The sequence below is a fragment of the Saccopteryx bilineata genome, chromosome 2 (assembly GCF_036850765.1).
Source record: "Saccopteryx bilineata isolate mSacBil1 chromosome 2, mSacBil1_pri_phased_curated, whole genome shotgun sequence".
Taxonomy (NCBI): Eukaryota; Metazoa; Chordata; class Mammalia; order Chiroptera; family Emballonuridae; genus Saccopteryx; species Saccopteryx bilineata.
In genome coordinates, this window is record NC_089491.1 from 230,020,563 (window position 1) to 230,038,445 (window position 17,883).

The 17,883-nt window shown below is 45.9% G+C and overlaps 1 protein-coding gene and 1 pseudogene across 12 annotated transcripts in view; both read right to left on the reverse strand.

The window, feature by feature from the left end:
* Nucleotides 1-439: 439 nt before the first annotated feature.
* The window catches only part of IFNAR2 (interferon alpha and beta receptor subunit 2), a 42,939-nt gene continuing 25,495 nt past the window's right edge, over nt 440-17,883 (reverse strand). For 10 of the 12 annotated variants that reach the window (XM_066259501.1, XM_066259495.1, XM_066259494.1 and 7 more), the window contains 5 exons: nt 16,288-16,448; nt 9,438-9,606; nt 7,093-7,176; nt 4,879-5,009; nt 440-2,723 (listed from right to left, as the gene is read on the reverse strand). In XM_066259501.1, the coding sequence (XP_066115598.1) occupies nt 1,986-2,723; nt 4,879-5,009; nt 7,093-7,176; nt 9,438-9,606; nt 16,288-16,448 (1,283 nt within the window). In that variant the 3' untranslated portion in view covers nt 440-1,985. The remainder of the gene's footprint in view (nt 2,724-4,878; nt 5,010-7,092; nt 7,177-9,437; nt 9,607-16,287; nt 16,449-17,883) is intronic. The other 2 variants (XM_066259496.1, XM_066259503.1) reach the window with 2 other exon arrangements.
* Nucleotides 13,956-15,744, reverse strand: LOC136323773 (eukaryotic peptide chain release factor GTP-binding subunit ERF3A pseudogene; annotated as a pseudogene).

Consider the following 17,883-nt stretch of genomic DNA (forward strand, 5'->3'; position numbering starts at 1 on the left):
ATTCCTCCCCCACCTCCGGCGATCCAGCCAGCCCCCGAGGTCCCCTCTCTGCACTCTGACTTTAAAGCCTTCCATTAGCAAATCCAGTGTACCCCTGCCGCTCCAGGGACAAACGACACAAACCCACATCACGTATGTGGCAATGGCATCTTTCTATGAGACTGCCGGGAAAGATTTAATTTCCTCTTTCCAGGCTAGCGCGGTGGAGAGGCTGGAAAACCCAGAACCGGGTAAGAGCTGGGACCTTCCCCCCGCCCCGTGCCCACGCTAGAACATGGAACGTGTCACGAGCGCAGAGGGCGAATCCCCCCTCCCCCCACTCCGAGCACCCCACAGAGTTTAGTAAAGGCGGTTCTGTGCAACTGCACAGATGCCAGTAGGGCCACCAAATCCGCTGCGTGTGCACGCTCTCTGATGAGAAACGACTCTCAACACCGTGTTTGTATTAAAAGGTGTCTATTACCCTTTCCCAACCTGCAACCATTATACAAAATTTAAAAACACACGCATACACAGGCTGTCATAAGAGGTCATCCCAGGAGATCACTCTGGAAGACTTTCAATATATCACAGACGCATTGGAGGGCAGAGTAATGAACTATGAACATGACACAGTCCCTTTCCTACAGAATTTCATTAGATCACCATCTTCTCACGGATCTCTCCTTTGAGTTCCATTAGAGCAATTGTAAAAATAATCTCTTCAAAGTCCTTAAAATAAGACTCATGTAATTTTTGTCTTTCCCAGAGGAAAGGTCTGAGAACTCTGCTCCTGGGAGGGAAGGGCCCAGGAAAGGAAGTTTCTAATCCTTTCTTTCACTCTGGGAGACTCCCCCTGGAAGTAACACCCCCACCAGAGTCCTTAGGCCTCTTCCATTTCCTAATATTCCTCCTAGCATCATGGAATCTCAGAGATTACCTAGTCCACTCCCCTTATTTCATAAGTAAAGCAAGCCTCAGAGAGGCTAGGCAGAGTGCTTAGGGTCACACAGTGACATGGATTCAGAGGAATGAGTTCAGTCCTTGTGCTGTTCTCTCGGGATATATTCTCCCCCAATCTCACCCCTCCATTCACAGGCACTCTAGTCACAGGTAGGACATTTGGAATCAGCATACATAGCACTTCTCATAGCACTTTACCTAGCAGTAAACATGACCTCTAGGAAGTTTAGGCCTTATTTCTTCTGAAAACCTTGAGGCACTTTTGCCTTTGTTGTTTCAAGTTGCTTTTATTTTTTATTTATTTATTGTTTTGTTTTTTAATCTTTTTTCCACTTGCTTTTTTAAAAAAATCTTAAAATACAGCACCGCGGTCCTACCCCATCTCCCTCATGCCAAATGTTTGTTTCCTCTCTTCACCACCTGCGTGACATTGGACAGACTGATGTGCGTAAATCTGTCTCCCTCACTCAGATTGAGGAGGGCTGGATGAGGAGCAGAGTAGCCAAATTCCAGAGTGTAGGCAACAGAATATGTCCTCTGGGAGGTGCACAGCCAGAGTCGAGGCTGGATCTTCCTCACCTCGACTGGGAACAGGTCTCTTTATGAGTTCCCCTCCTGTGGTCGGCCCTCCTGCCTCTTTTTCTGCTGGTTTCCTGCTCTTTCCTGAACCCTATGGGAGCCACTGCCGACTCTTCCTGCTGTGAACCCTGCTGTCTTCCTGGTCTCCCTCCACTTAACTTCCCAGGGTCCTGGGCCACCCCTGCCAACCCCAGGGAAGCCTGCTCCTTGGGGAAAGAGGCAGAAACATTACAAAGACGTGAGCATAGGGCAGGGCATTTTCCCTCCAAACACTGTTGCTTTGGACATGGAGAAAAACGCACAGAGACACCAGTTTTCCTGCCACCCCTTCCCACACACTGGGAATTTGCATAGGCGCTGTCACAGGAAAAAGGAGGCACTCGGCCCCTGGAGACTGCCTGCAGCCCATAGGAGCAGTGAGGGTATGAGAGAGGCAGCTGTTAGTTAATTCAGTATTTTGGGACTCATCTCATTATATAACCGTCCCTGATGTCAACATCGGACTCGGACTCGGAAGTGTCACTTTTATCAGAAAGAGCATCTTCAGGCCACAGGCACTCCACAGAGGGGCCAGAGAAAGACGGCTGGGTGCCTCCACTGGCCACCAGCAGGCTTGTCTCCGTTGCGTCAAGATCCTCCAGGCCTACGGACTCTTCTGGAAGAGAGAACACTGGAGGGGCTTCTGAGTTGTCGTCGTCATCGTCGTCGTCATCCAGGACCCTCACAAACACAGAGTTCAAGTTCACATTGAAGAAAATCCTGTCCCCAGAGCCCTCTGTGGAGCTGCTGTCCTCCCTGGAAGAGGGGGCTGCCAACTGAGTCCCTCTCTGGTCGTGGGCCCTACTGGTGTATTCAGACTGCCAGGGCCCAGGCCCTGGAGCCACCAGGGACTGGGATTCATTCTCAGGCTCGGATTCGGCCTCGGTCTCGGCCAGCATGGCTTCCTGGGTGTCTGGGTCGCTGCAGTCCCCTGAGGTGTCCGAGAGGTTGGACGCTGAAGCCTGGGGGTTACACAAGCACAGCCCGTGCATGGTGTAGCCCCCTGCGCTTGGTCGGGGTACTGCTTCGTTGTCGCTGTCACTTTCGTCATATGTATAGTCCCACACTTTCTTCTTTCTGTGGATAGCAATGATCTCCAACACTGCCACTGCTTCTAAGGGCGGCAGCTCGGGAAACACCCAGGCTGACAAGTTGTTAAACTTCTTTTAAAAAAAGAGAGAGAGGAGAGAGAGAGAATCTATCAATTGTGTTTGTTCTTCATTTTTTTTTGACATAATAAAATGTCATAAATCAATGGCACAGTGATGAGCTCCGTGATGATGACAGCAACATCACAGCTAACAGTTCTAGAGTGTTCTCTGTGTGCAGGGCACTGCCTTGAGTACTTTACACATTCACTTTACCCTCACGACTGCTCTGGGAAGTAGGCTTACTATTCTCATCCCCACTTGATAGATGAGAAAGTGAGACAGAGAGGTAAAGAAACAGGCCCAGGGGAACCTGGATTTCAAACTAGGCAGGTGGCCTGGGCTTGCTTGGCTCAGACGATGTTCTGGTCCAATTCCCCCTGCATCTGCCCCTTGCTGCTGCCTGGGGAGAGTTCAATTCTGGATAGCTGAGACATTCTTGAGGGGCATAAGAACGGTGGTTGGGTAAGGAGACTCTTGTAGGGACCTGAATCCATTGGGGTCAAAACCCCTTGGGCTGACCTCTGGGACGACAGAGCCTGGGTACACTCTATTCCAGTCCTGGGAAAGAAACAGCCCAGGACACACAGGTTGGGTGACCTAAGGAGAATACAGGCAGGCCGAGTTCCACCCTGTCTTCAGGTGACTATAGTGGGGCCAACTATGAGGACGGTGGTCACAAGACACCGATCACAGGCTGAGAACCGTCATTAGCATCCTCCTCCTCTCTGTCCTCCTACAGCCTGCGTGGGTGGCTCCAGGTGACAAACCTGCCCCTGCTGGACCCAGACCCAGCCTTAGATGCATTTTTTTTTCATCGGGTTGTTCATCTTTTTTTCTCATAGATTCACAGGGGCTCTTTATACAATTCCAGGGCTAATTATTTGTTGATTATTTGTTATATATACTTCGCCCCCACCCCCGTGTCTGTGATTTTATCATTTTACTCTCTTTATGACATTTGAAAAGAGGAAATTCTTAATTTTAATGGAAAAAAATGTATCAATGTTTCTCCTTTATGGTGTTTGCATTTTGGGTCTGAGAATATTCCTTCCCCCAAAGTCACAAAGGATCTCCTATATTGCTTTCTAATCTAAAACATTCAACTTTTGCCTTTCCCATTACAGTGAGGTTGAAACCCAACACAGAGTGGTCTGCACCTCACCAGGCACAGCCAAAGGCCAGCCAAGTTCAAATACTAATGATAATTAAAATCTCCAAAAGTACACATACTTCCCCAATAAACAATCCTCCCCAAACCCACCTGAACCAATAGAAACAACAAGAAAAAGTAGTTTTATCAACTGTGGAGGAATATTTAAATAAGCAGCTGTTGAAAAAATTTGGAGTATAAGGTGAGTAAGTTCAAACATAGAAAGAACAGACAGCTCTGAGTGATATGTTACAAAACTAACCTAGAAAGAAAGCAATGGGACAGGGAAAATGATAAGCGATGGGCAAACACATTTGAGTCAAAAGACAGGGGAGGTTTTAGAAATCTGTAAAGCACTCAGCTGTGGTTGATGGATGAAAGGCTCTGAGCAGAAACCTGGTGCCTCGGGAAGTGCAGACAAGAAACGAAGAAATGTGGCCAGTTTTGCTCACAACGAAAGTAACGTGAATGATAGCAAGTATGGGAGAATGTCATGCACATGATAAATGGACAACAGCAGTAAAAATGATCACTCAACGTCAGCAGAGCTTTGGAGACACGTGCACGCCTGCACATCACCACTGGTGTTGTAGGTTCTCTTTTTAAAAGGTAAGTCCACTTTGTGTATATGCTCGACCGAAGTCATCCAAAATAAAAAGGATAAACTGTTTAAAAATGTTACTGCGTTATTCTTAGTGGCAAAAAAAAGAAAGAAAATAGAGGAAATGAAAATGAAATCAAGCCAAACGCTCACAACTAGGAAGCGATTAAGAGAAAGTCGATACATTCACATCAATGGAATGAGATGTGCCCACTAAAAATAACAGGTGGACAAAGTAGAAAAAAGAAAACACAAAATGCAAAGTCTATGGTTAGGGTGAATAAGAACCCAGCAGGATGAAAACACTTTGGTGTTTTTAGAAAATGGGATTTTCTTCTGTGCAAAGAGTCAAGTGTAGAATAAAAGCTCTTAAGTTAAGATAAAAAATAAAGACAGAAATGAAAAAGCCTACATACCAATACTTTGGGAAACTTAGGTCGCAAGCATATGTAACCAATCCGTTTCAATGTTGCTATGGTGCTTATGGAGACGGCTACTATTAAAAACAAAATGATCAGTCCTCCTATTCTGGCAGATTCTGATGGCTCTGTTGATGAAAAATTAAATGGCTTTATTTCAAAATAAACCCAACAGATGATGGCAGGTGGGAAATAAATGCACATTGGTCTAGTAATGAAGAAGACATCAAAGGATCAATAGTTGGAAAAACTATTGTCAAGTACAAAAAATATTGGGAAATTACCCAAGTATACATTTAAAAAATATGATAAAAAATAATTTAGTTTTTCAAAGTAAAATTAATTCTACTACATACCGTAATTATGTTCTATGATGGCACTGTCCAACATGGTAGCCACTAAGCATGGGGGAGCTATTTAAATTTAACTGATTGAAATTTTGCAAACACCCCTCAGTTTCTGAGTCACACTGGCCGCATGTCAAATGCTCAACTGCCATAAGTTAGCATGCGCTGTAGGCAGGAAGAAGTGGGCAATGGGAGTTTGCCTGAAATCAACAACTGGGTCATCCTAAGATGGACGTTGGGTCATGCTAGGACCCCACATCTGGCTCTGCTCAACTCTCTGTCATAAGTTAACCCTTAGAATCCTGTTCCAAATTTCTTTTGGAAAATGTCCACATTCCTATACAAAATAACTTGACTCTGTAAGTCCGACAGGACTGAGAAGAAATGGGTAGGTACATAATGACCGGAGAAAAAGAGAAAAGTGGAACGATTGGTAGACAGCTGTGGGTGACACCTGGGGCTACTCACATTCCTGAATGTCTGTGGAAACTGTGAATCAACTTCCAGGGGTTGGGGGCAGGTGGGGGGATAGCCAACCACCGATTCATGCTTATACATGCACATCATTGCCCACAACCAATCAGGAAGTAGTCAACTATCCCGTGCTGGGCATGTCTTCTCCCTCTAGCTGGTTGCTGGTGGCTTAGGCTGCATGTCCCAAAAGCTGGTCCGTTGTCCAGCTAACCTAGGACTCAATTAACCTATTCTTTTTGAAAAGCTTTTGGCCACAAAGGCTTTTGTTTGACAGTAACTAGAGTTCAGGTAAATTTCCACAATGACCTTTATTAATATCAAAGTTGTAATCACAGCCTCAGGCAAAACAGATACAGGAGAGGAAAAAGGATAGGTCAACCCTCCTAAGAGCCAAGGATGGTTGACCTTTAAGTAAATATGAGAAAAGGGCAGTGAAGTGAGGGCAGTGGCTAGCACTCCGGCCACCTGCATTCCAGAGGCTCTTAACCAGCAATGCCCGTCACCAGCTGTAACCTCTGGCTTCTCTTCCTTTGAGTTCTCATCCATAAACCGGGATGACCCCGTACTGTCCAGGGTGCTTGTGAAGATTAAAAAAAAAAAAAAGTGAAAACAAGAGCCAAAATGTAGTCACTTTTACTATGCCACTGTCACCAAACCAAAACTTAATAACTAACCTAATTGCAGCCTCTCCCAGGAGTGGAATTTTAAACCCATCAGTCTGGAGTTTCCTGATCAACACTAGGGAGGCACTCTGCCTGATAAGACCCTGTTGTCCCTGTGGGGAAGGTGCTCTCACCTGCAATAGTCCACTCTTCTCACTTCTTAGTCCCATCCTCTTTCTGCCTTTAGAAACATTCCATTTTGTGCAACTCATAGGCACAGCCTTTTTAGTCACTTGCTGGGATGCTGCCTGAATTGTCAATCACTTCCTAAAGCCAAGCCGTTCTTCATATCGATGTGGTTGAATTTTGTGCTTCAGCATTATGGATTTGAGTTTTTATTAGCATTGTTTATAAGAAATATATGTGTGGGCTTTGACCCAATTCCTGGCATAGAGCTCTGTGAGCTATCCTAAGTGATGAGAGCATGGGTGAAAGCCATGTCTTTCATAATTCATTGCAAGCCAGATTTTCAACCACACTTGAGTTGATGTCAGTGAATGACTTTTGCAAGGCTCTACAGGATGGGGCCTGGTTGCCAGGGAACCAATCACATGATTAGAAGGTTAGAAGTTTCAGCCCTAATGCCAGGGAGGGACTTGGAGGTTGAATTAATCACCAATGGCCAATGATCGAATCAGTCATGCCTATGTGATGAAGCCTCCTACATGACTGGGTTCAGAGAACATGCGGGCTGGTGGGCACACGGGAGTGCAGGGAGGGCGGCTCACCTGAAGAGGGCACGGGAGCTCCCAGGCCTTCCCCCAAACCTTGCCCCATGTGTCTCTTCCATCTGGCTGTTCCCGAGTTGTATCCTTTTGTGATAAATTAGGAATCTAGTAAGTTAAACTCTTTTCCTGAGTTCTGTGAGCCATTCTAGCAAACTATTAAACCTGAGGAGGAGGTTGTGGGAATCTCTGATTTATAGATGATTGGTCTGAAGCCTAAGGGTGGGGGGAGGGCGGCCCTGTGGGACCAACCCTTTCACCTGTGGGATCTGCCACTATCTCCAAGTAGATAGTGTCAGAATTGACTTAAATTGTGGGATACTGAGTTGCCTTCAGAGGATTGCTTGGTGTTGGGGGGAAAAGTCAAACATTTGGAGTACAGAGTATTCTGTGAGTAGGGAAGAAAAAACAGTTTTTTCATTCAATTGGTTATATAACTTTGTTTACGAGATCATGGTATAATAATAATAATAATAATAATAAAATGTGGGGCCTTTTCCCCAGTTCTTGGCACAGAACTGGAAAACCCATCAAAGTTCCTGAGTGTCCTTGGGGCCCTATCTGAGTTTAGGCAAAGGAAGTGGCTGAAGGGAGGGGTGCTGGACAGTTCCAGGCTGTGGGCTGCTCACCAGAAAAAAACAAGGTATGATTAGAGGGTTAGAACTTACGGCCCCACCTCGTGATGTCCAGGGACAGGGAAGGGGCTGGAGACTGAGCCAATTCACCAATGGCCAATGATTTAATCAGCTACATAATGAAACCCAATAAAAACTGGGCAGCCAGGCCTGGGAGTTTCTGGGTTACTGCACTTATCTAAGTGCAGGTGGCGCACCCTGACTCTGAGGGGACAGAACTGCTCTGGGAAACAGTCCAGACAATGGACCTCTTCATCTAGCTGCTCCTCTGTATCCTTTTTATTAGTCGGTAACCCTGAGTATAGTGCTTTCCTGAGTTCTACGAGTCATTCCAGGGAATTATTAAATCTGAGCCTGTGAATTTGTAGCTAGACTAGACAGAAGTTTAGGGTAGCCTGGGGACCTACCACCTGACATCTCTCAAGGTGGCAGTCTTATGGGACTGAGCCCTTGACCTATGGGGCCCGCGCTAACTCCTTGAATCACTCACTGGACATCCACCTGGTTGGTGTAAGAGAACTGGTGTTAGGACATACATATGGAAATCTGTTTGGGGTTTATGTTTTTGTTAAGAGCTACAGGCATAAAGATTCTAAGCACAGGATGTTGGTTTTCTCATATTTAATCGACGATTTAAAAACAATTTAAGCTAAAAGTTTAAGATGCCTTGTCCTTTAATATCAGTCTGAGCGTCAATCACTCAACTCCTAGTGACACCGGAGAATACAATTCTGCCAGGCGCTGTTTGGCATAGTCCACTGAGTCCACAGAGAAGCCACACCTCTTACAATCACCTCCTTATCAACCCCACCTTACTCTACCCTTTACTCTGGTAAAACAAAACTCTAGAGGAACTCTCATTGGGGTCAGAAATTCAGAAAGAGTTCTTTGGGGGAGACATTCATAGCTTCTCACTTCTGGCCAAAGAGCAGGAGACCTAGTGACTTTCTGGGAAAATAAGCAACAGTGAATGTTCCCCAGCCTGACTGTTCTCACTGTCAAGTTCTCCATTTGGAGGAAGGTGCAGCGATCAAACTATTTACTGTTCTGATGCCTTGGAAACAGGAGGGTGCTTAGCCTCCTCAGTGACAACCTGTTCACATGGGCAAGGTTGCCTTTTATCTCTGAGCTGCACGCAGCCAACTTTCTGAAGAGCCAGGCCATACCTACGAACCCCACCCGACTTCACTGCAGGCATCCACTGCTTGCCCTGCCCACCTGTGCATGCACCTGCTTCTGCCATCCCTGTCTCCTCCATCGCTTGGCTGGAATAATGCCCCAGCTAAGGGCACACAGGACTGAATTTAACCCTGACTCCCTGAAATAAAACATTTCTACTACAGGAGGACTTCTGCCTTAGAAAGGTAGAGATCTCATCGTCCCTGTGGTGTGGTAACCTAAAAGTGACTCCCTCCTTCTTAGTGGACACTGATTAGCAGAAAACACCTCCACAATGTGCCTTAAGTGGAAGACAAAGTATCTTCCATACGGTGCCCTCACTGGACATCCACCTGGTTGGTGTAAGAGAACTGGTGTTAGGACATACATATGGAAATCTGTTTGGGGTTTATGTTTTTGTTAAGAGTTACCAGCATAAAGATTCTAAGCACAGGATGTTGGTTTGCCCCCACCCGACTTTAAGATTCATTTCTTTAAAAAGGTTTTCCCTTGGAGTAAAAGCAAAACACGAGTTTTTAAAAAAATCTGTCATACCTGGTTCCTGTATAGGTGGAAGGCGGGTACATTTCCAAGGAGATCTCTTTATTGTTTCCATGTCCCGAGGCTCAAAATAAACAGATACACAGTAGTTTGTGTTTGGAATTAACTCTTTGATGACATAAGTAAAATTCCCACTGGTGTCTTCATTTATTTTGAGTGTATGCTGTAAAAAAAAAACTCAGTAAGACGTGGAGTTTTATTTAGAGGCAAGTCCTAAGAATATGTCTGAGGATTTGTCTTTAAATCTTAAATAGGGATAGAAAGATCATAGGCTCGGCAAGAAAAGTACTATCAGTCACTTGGGGCAAACAATTTATAAAAAACTACATGTATGTGGGCACACACACACTTACATTTTTAAACCATGAAATTTCATTTTACAAATGAGGAGAAAAAAATCCCAGTGAGGAATAAAGGTCTCCATGAAGTCATTTTTGCAAGTTTATCTTATCTTGCAATAAGATTATCTTGTTTTTTACATGCGAAACAAAGGCTCTTCCACTGAGCTATATCCCCTGGGGCATCATCTTGTTTTTTAGTGGTATGTATCTATTTTACCTTTCAGAAAGTGCTTTCATTTTTTTTTTAATTAAGTGAGGGGAGGGGAGGCCTAGGCAGATTCCCACATGTGCCCTGACGGGATACACCTGGCAAGCCCACTACCGGATGATGCTCTGCCCATCTGGGGCTGCTGCTCTGTTGCTCGGCAACCAAGCTATTTCAGTGCCTGAGGAGAGGCCATGGAGCCATCCTCAGTGCCTAGGGCCAACTTGCTTGAACCAATCAAGCCATGGCTTCAGGAGGAGAAGAAAGAAAGAGAGAAAGAAGTGGGAGAGGTGAAGAAGCAGATGGTTGCTTCTCCTGTGTGCCCTGACTTCCACACACTGGGCCGAAGCTGAGCCAACTGGCCAGGGCCAGAAAGTGCTTTCATTAATACAAACTTATGGAACCCTCAAAACAGTCTGCAAAGCAGGCATTATTCCCATTCTCCAGATGAGGAAACTGGCACAGGGTGGTTAAGTAACTTCCATGAGGTCCACACAGCTTGTCTGTGACAGAACTGAGACTGACGTCCAGTTCCCTGTCTTCTGCCTTAAAATCCCTCGCTTCTCCTTTCCCAGGTAGTTCTGTTCCATTGGAATTAGAAAGATGTTATTAAAGTTCTTCTTTATAACGACTTAAGAGTTTTCAAAGTACACCCTTACTAGGTGTATAAGTTAGGATTTCTGGCTGCTCAAATACAGCCTTCTGTAATAATGCTCTTCTGCAAGTTTCTATTTGAAAAGAGGAAGAATTATTTAAAGACCAGCCAACAAACTAAAACCTCTTGCATGGCAAATAAGCAATAAAGAAGAAAAAGGGGACAGAAGCCAAACAGTGCCACAGTGGGAGGGTGTGCGCCTTGCAGTTGGAGTTGTGGGATAACGGTCGCTGAGCATCACGACCTGTGGGCTCCACATCTGGCACTGCCATCGTCTGCCATGCCAGCTCCCTCCCGTATGCCTCTGTGCCCCATTCTCTGCCTCCACCCGTGACTAAGACCCATGGCTCCTGATCACAGCCAAGGTCTACTCCTCTTGTGCTCACAAAATTCCACCCACTCGCACCTCCTCTGGGATGTTGCCCCACCCTCTCTGGAACATTCCATCTACATACAAACATGGCATAATTTCTCCCCACTCATTCCTTGACCCCACTTTCCCCTCCAGCTACCACAGCATCTCTTTACTTCCCCTTCTAGAAAAACTCATGAGACACTTTAGTTCTCCTCAACTGTCTCCTCTAATTCTTGCTTCCTCTTCCTATCCTTGAACCCATTCCCACCAGGTCTTTACCCCATGACTCGACCAAGACCCTCACACCAAGGTCACCCTGACTTCCAATACTCATTCCTCAGTCCTCTTCTGACTACTCCCATTTATAGGCTTTGACTCACTAGATCACTCATTCCTTCTGGAACTTTCTCATCTCGACTATGAGGATGTCATTCTCATTCTCTGTCTCTTTTGCTCTTTCCCTCTCATTTGCTAGATCTCTGCATTTTGGAGTCCTCCAAGGGTTCTGTCCTTGGACTCTTTTTGTCTCTCTGCATGACCCCTCCCAGGTGACCTCATCTGGTCTCAAATTCAATAGACATCGAGAAGCCAACAGCTCCCTGGGACATCTCTCTAGCTGGGAGCTGTACCCTGAACTCCAGACACAGTACATTCTTTTTTCCCCTTTTTTTATATGAGAGGCAGGAAGGCAGAGAGACAGACTCCCACATGCGCCCTGACCAGGATCCACCAGGCAAGCCCACTAGGGGGTGATGCTCTGTTCATCTGGGGCTGCTGCTCCGTTGCTCGGCAACTGAGCTATTTTTAGCTCCTGAGGGAAGGCCATGGTGCCATCCTCAGTGCCTGGGGCCAGCTTGCTCGAATGAGCCATGGCTGCAGGGGCAGTGGTAGAGGAAGGGTGGTGGGGAGAAGCAGATGGTCGCTTCTCCAATGTGTCCTGATCAGGAATTGAACCCGGGATATCCACACACTGGGCCAATGTTCTACTGGTGAGCTAACTGGCCAGCGCCCAGACACAGTGCATCCAATTCCTTCTCAATGTCTCCTCCTGGATGCTTTCAAGGTAGCTCAGTTTAATACGAGCCAAACTGACCTACTGATTGCTGACCATCCACTTCTCTGTCCATGATCCTCCCATTTTAATGAAAGGCACTGCTATCTACCCAGTGCTCATGCTGAAAGTGTTGATGTCCTAATGCCTCTCTTTCTTCACCATAATGTACATCTAGTCCCTCCAAAAATACTAGTGTTGCCACTTGCAAAATACATGCAGAATTTGAGCATTTCTCACCACTGCCACATGGTCTAAGCCACCACCATCTGTCACCTGGATAACACCAGTAGCCCTCCTCCCCCCCCGACCTAATTTAATTTAAAGACTAATTTTCATGAATAAAAAAGGTGCTTATTCAGAACAGCTTTCTTCTTATACAGTATGTTCGTGAAGTCATGGTGCACTTTTGACCAGTCACAGGAAAGCAACAAAAGACGATAGAAATGTGAAATCACCAAATAAAAGGAAAACTCTCCCAGTTTCATACCTATCCAGTGCAGTTCAATGTGGGCTCATGCAGATTTTTTAGGGCTCCTTAGGTAGCTATCCCGTATAGCCTCTATCGACTCGTCACTGACTGATGGCCTACCAGAATGGGGTTTCTCCACCAAACTGCCAGTTTCCTTCAACTGCTTATCCCACCGAGTAATGTTATTCCTATGTGGTGGCGCTTTGTTATAAACGCACCGATATTCACGTTGCACTTTGGTCACGGATTCAAACTTAGCGAGCCACAGAACCACTGAACTTTCCTCTGTACCGTCCACATCTCGACTGGCATGGCCGTGGGCTGCTCCGCTGTATACACGGTGTTACGTCATCATTTGCGCATGCGCACATGCTGCCACATCATCCTACAGAAACTGGGAGGGTTTTCCTTTTATTTGGTGCAGATTTCACATTTCTATCGTCTTTTGTTGCTTTCCTGTGACCAGTCAAAAGTGCACCATGAGTTCATGGAGATACTGTAGTTTTGCCAATATCCTAATAAGAATAGGTCTCTTATTTTAGAAATCATCTGAAACAAAGTTAGTAGATTATGGGTAGAATGTAAGTTAGATGTGGCTGGAATATGATATTTAATGAAACTTGATACAGTCTCTAAGCTACATTAGCTTTTTCCCCCTCTCCATTATTCTTGCTGTTCTCTGATCAAAGGCTTAGGGTGTTGATTATAATTAGGTGGATATTAAAGGAAAACTGCAATAATTATATAATTTGTTACATCTTATTAAGTAGATACCATCCCAATAGCCTCTTAACTGGTGTCATAACTTCTGCCTTTAGCCTCTATGGGCTTTTTGGGGGGGGAGTTCGAATGGAATATTTATTATTTTACTAACATGGTAGTTTTCTTTGTAACAATGGAATATTTGTTATTTTACTAACATGGTAGTTTTCTTTGTAACATGGGCACACATACTCAGAGTGATCTGCCTGGGGGGTGGGGTAGGGGGGATAAAGTATGCCTAAGGGGAAAATGAAAAATGAAAAGATTTCTGTAGGTTTTCATTTTTGTAGGTAATTAAGGCCACATCATGCACAAAGAAAGTTATTGTCAAAAATATCCAAGGAGGAAGTTTGAGAGGGGAAGAAAATATTTTGGGGACCTCCACTGTGGCAGAGCAGAGCTCTCAGTAGGAGAAAGCTGGCAGGACGTGGCTTCTGCCATGAATTCTGCCTTTGCAAAATATGGACAGAGGTCTGATAATAAAGAAAAGGGGGCGTAAGGCTTGTTTAGAGTGAGTTGGCCCCAGGTGCTGAGGATGGCTCCATGACCTCCATCCAGGCGCTGAAAATGGCTCCAGTTGCAACAGAGCAAGGGCTCCAGATGGGCAGAGCATTGCCCCCCTACTGGGCTTGCTGGGTGGATTCTGGTCGGGGGGGGGGCATGCAGGAGTTTCTTTCTGCCTCCCCTCCTCTAAAATAAAAAAATAAAAATAAAGAAACAAAGAAAGAAAAGGGGGTGTGACATCAGCTTTGCAGTCAATTTTCCTCACAGTCTGGGGCAGGGTCATCGAGAAAATGCTTCATCTCTCTCTGGAACCAGTGTCAGAACTTTTCCCATTGCAGTGTGTCTTCCTCTCATTCCTGAAGGTCACTCAATCCACCCGAGGGACGCCTTTCAGGGTCTCAAGGCAGATGTCCTTCTGTCCTTAAATGAGCAACGCAGACTTGATCTTGTTTCACAAACGGGCTCTTGTCTTTCTTCTCTCCCCTGATATTTTTTTTCCTAAGATGCAAATTAAGACTGTGATTTCAACTTTCTCAGTACAGGTTTGAGTACATAGCACCACGTAATTACCTGGGCAGGTGAGAGGTTTGTGCTCTGTAATCACCGTCTGAGCATCAGATGTGCATCCAGAATGACAAAGATTATTTGAATCCCAACATATGGGTCCTGGAAGAATCTCCTCTTCTCCAAGTTCCTTAAGCCTGATTTTGAGGTTTTCACTGGGGGCTACTGGATCGGTTTCTACACCATCAGAAAGGATTCCAGGAACCTCCACCGGTGGTCATTCGGCATCACCATGACAAACAGATCCTGATTCCAGCTTCCTCAGGACCACAGGGCCCCATATCTTTGTGTTTATTCACACCAGGCAGCCCAGCTGGTCCATTATCCCAGTATGGAATAAATGGGAATCCAATGTACCAAGGACAGAAATCTGACCACTCTTTTAAGATCTGTTCCAGTTGGTCTTGAGCAGGGCATCAACTGAATGTCCCTTTTGGGATGGAAGCCAACTCTTCCCAAGAAACAGCACTGGTGTCTCTTTTCCATTCTTCCTGTCTCTCGTTGTGCCAGTTCTCTGTCAGGCCGTCCACCTCGTCCAGGAGCAGTTAGGTGTTCTGCACCAGCTGCCTGGGCCAACATCGCATGTTCTCTCATCTGCCCTCCTTTTCTAAATCCAGGTTTAAACCCCGCTCCTGGCTGGCGTTACCAGCACAGCTCGGTCAGCTTGAGAAGCAACCCCCCTCACATCTGGGACATAACTGCTGTGACCAGGGGCAACTAGAGTTGTGAAATAATTCCCTTTCTGTTTCAAAAGAGGCATGATCCACTTCCCTCTGTTTTAATCCTGTCATTCTCCCTGATCTGTGTCTAACGTCCCATGGCAAGCACCAAGTTTCTGGGTTCTTTTCTTTAGTTTCTCTTTCATATTCCTCAAGTGTCAACAGTTCCAGTCAAACGCATTGTTTGTCCTCCACTGGCTGACTTTCCAGCATCTCCACGTCCAGTGAATACTAACAAGTACACGTTTATTTTTAGAAGCACCTGGTGGTGCCACCACAGAGTTAGGTCTGGGTATTTCCTTTTCTTCTTCCCTAACGCTGTGGTCTCTTCTTAACACTTCAGCCAGGACGCTCTGTTAAAGCCGTGGGTCCTCCAGTGGCTCCCATCACACTCCAGAGACTTGAACCTACAGAGCTCTATAACATCTGGCCCCATTATCTCTCTGACCTCACCTTCTTCTTGTCTCTTGTCTCAGTCACTCCATTCCAGCTCCCTGCTGTTCCACAAACCCACTGGCACCACTCTGGCCTCCAGACCTCTGACTTCCTGTGCTTTCTGCCTGAAATGCCCTGCCCCTGATATCTGGCAGGCTGATATGACCTGCAAGGGCTTTGTACTTGACAAAGGGCTAGGCAAGTATAAGCTGCCGCCCAGCAAGCACAGTTTGTCCATTTTCACCCATTTCACACATTCATTGTGAACAAATTGAGTATCCAATAATTCAAGATCCAGGTCTTTCTAACACCAGATCATCCTGAGCCTACTGACATTCAGCTAGGTCCTTCGGGAAAATCAGGACAGAACAGGATTGCCGGAAACAGCCCCTTCCCTTAGAGCGCACGAGGGCTGGCATGGTGGAGACTGATACTTTTTGTGTGCTGCTAAACCCTCCATTTCAAAGAAAATCTTACGCTGGCATGCCAAAATCTGCCTGTTCGCCCATCTACACCCCACGCCTCTCTGTCTTGTGTGTCCCTTGTGTGTAGCTTATTCTTTGGAAGGAGACTGCACCATTGGGCTGAATCAGCGTATTTCCGTGATGAATGAACAGCAGAGACTTTCTTTCCTAAAATCAGGCCGCACTAACCCAGTCCCTTTAGCTCTAACTGTTCAAATCATTACAAATACCTTTCTTCTTCTTCTTCTTCTTTTTTTTTAAGAAAGGAGAGAGTCAAAGGTATTCCTTGCCAACTCATAACCGTTCTTACCACTTACCTTCTTCACAACCCCCTCTGACTCCACTTCGATGAGAAGTGATAAGTAAAGCCATATTTCTTCCCCATTTGGCATCTTGGGCATGGTGGGTGGGAATCTCAGTGTCACATTGATGTGGTCCATAACGTCAACAATGTCAAACTTCGGTGGTTCCAAGGACACTATTTAGGAAACAAAGTCAGAAACAAGCCCCACATCAGCCAGCAATCTCCCCCCATGGTCGTGATCCTAACTTCTGTCCAGCTGTCTTCTTTTCCATCTGCCCATGGTCCTCATTGAGGTATGGGTTTCACTCATTCATTTATTTATTTTGGATACATTATTTTATTTCTTTTTTTTAATTGGTGGAAAACTGAGACCAACAAAATTGATATGCTTAGTATAACCACAAGGAATAGAGGACAGATTTTGGGATGGAAGTCAGTACTTTCCCAATTTTCAGGCTATCTTTGAAATACAAAAGTAAAAGTGAGTTCTTCTCTCATTACAATAATAATAAATAACCACTGTAAAAGTATCAGAAAAGATAGATAATTGTCTCTGAATGTGTGTGGTTAGTCATCTTGTCTCTGCTGTTATGTGCATAAACATATATAGACATATATAAATGGAACTAGCATACACACACACACACACCTTAAGCTAAAATCAAACCATTCTTTTCTTTTTAAAAAATTTTATAAGAAGTTTATTTGTGCATCTGTAAACAGATGGGCTGAGATCCTAGAGGTGTCAGCCTAAAAATTTTTTTTTAAATTTTTATTTATTTTTTATTTATTTATTTTAGAGAGGAGAGGGAGAGACAGAGGAGAGACTGAGAGAGAGAAGGGGGGGAGGAGCTGGAAGCATCAACTCCCATATGTGCCTTGACTAGGCAAGCCCAGGGTTTTGAACCGGCAACCTCAGCATTTCTAGGTCGAAACATTATCCACTGCGCCACCACAGGTCAGGCTAAAATTTTTTTTAAAGAATTTTATTTATTAGTGACGTCACAGAAATGGCGCCGTGAGCAGCGCATCCGACAGATCTCCCCAAAATCACAACAAATTTATCAACTAGAAACAGAAAAATTTATCCTCGGAGCATTCCGGAGTTCCACACAAACTGAAAGCGAAAGGACTGTTATCACTTGAATCTGAGAGATGAGGGTGTGGAGGAAGCTAACTACCGCAGGGACGTTCATTCAAGCCGTGGAGGGAGTGCGCCTGTGGTGAGTCGGCCCACACTCGGGAGCGGCGAGCAGCCGCTGGCGCGCCCGGTCAGGTTGCAGAGCGAGCACCGCTAACGTTCCCAGCGGCCCGTGCACTGCGAGTGAGAGTCCCCAGCCACCGGTGCCCGGAGCACCCCATTCGCGTGCGTGCCCTGGGCATCCCATGCGCCCAGAGCGCCCTACTGGCCCGCACACCCAGGGTGCCCCATTATCCTGCGCCCGGTGCGCCCCAGCCACCAGCGGCGGGGCGAGCGGGAGAGGCGCCAGGGCGGTCTTCCCTACTTGGGAGATTCTCTCCGTGGGCGGGGCACCTCACCCAGCCATTCAAGCTAACAATCAAGCGTTGGGGGAGGGGCGCACAGGCAGCCTGAAATACCTTCGGGAGC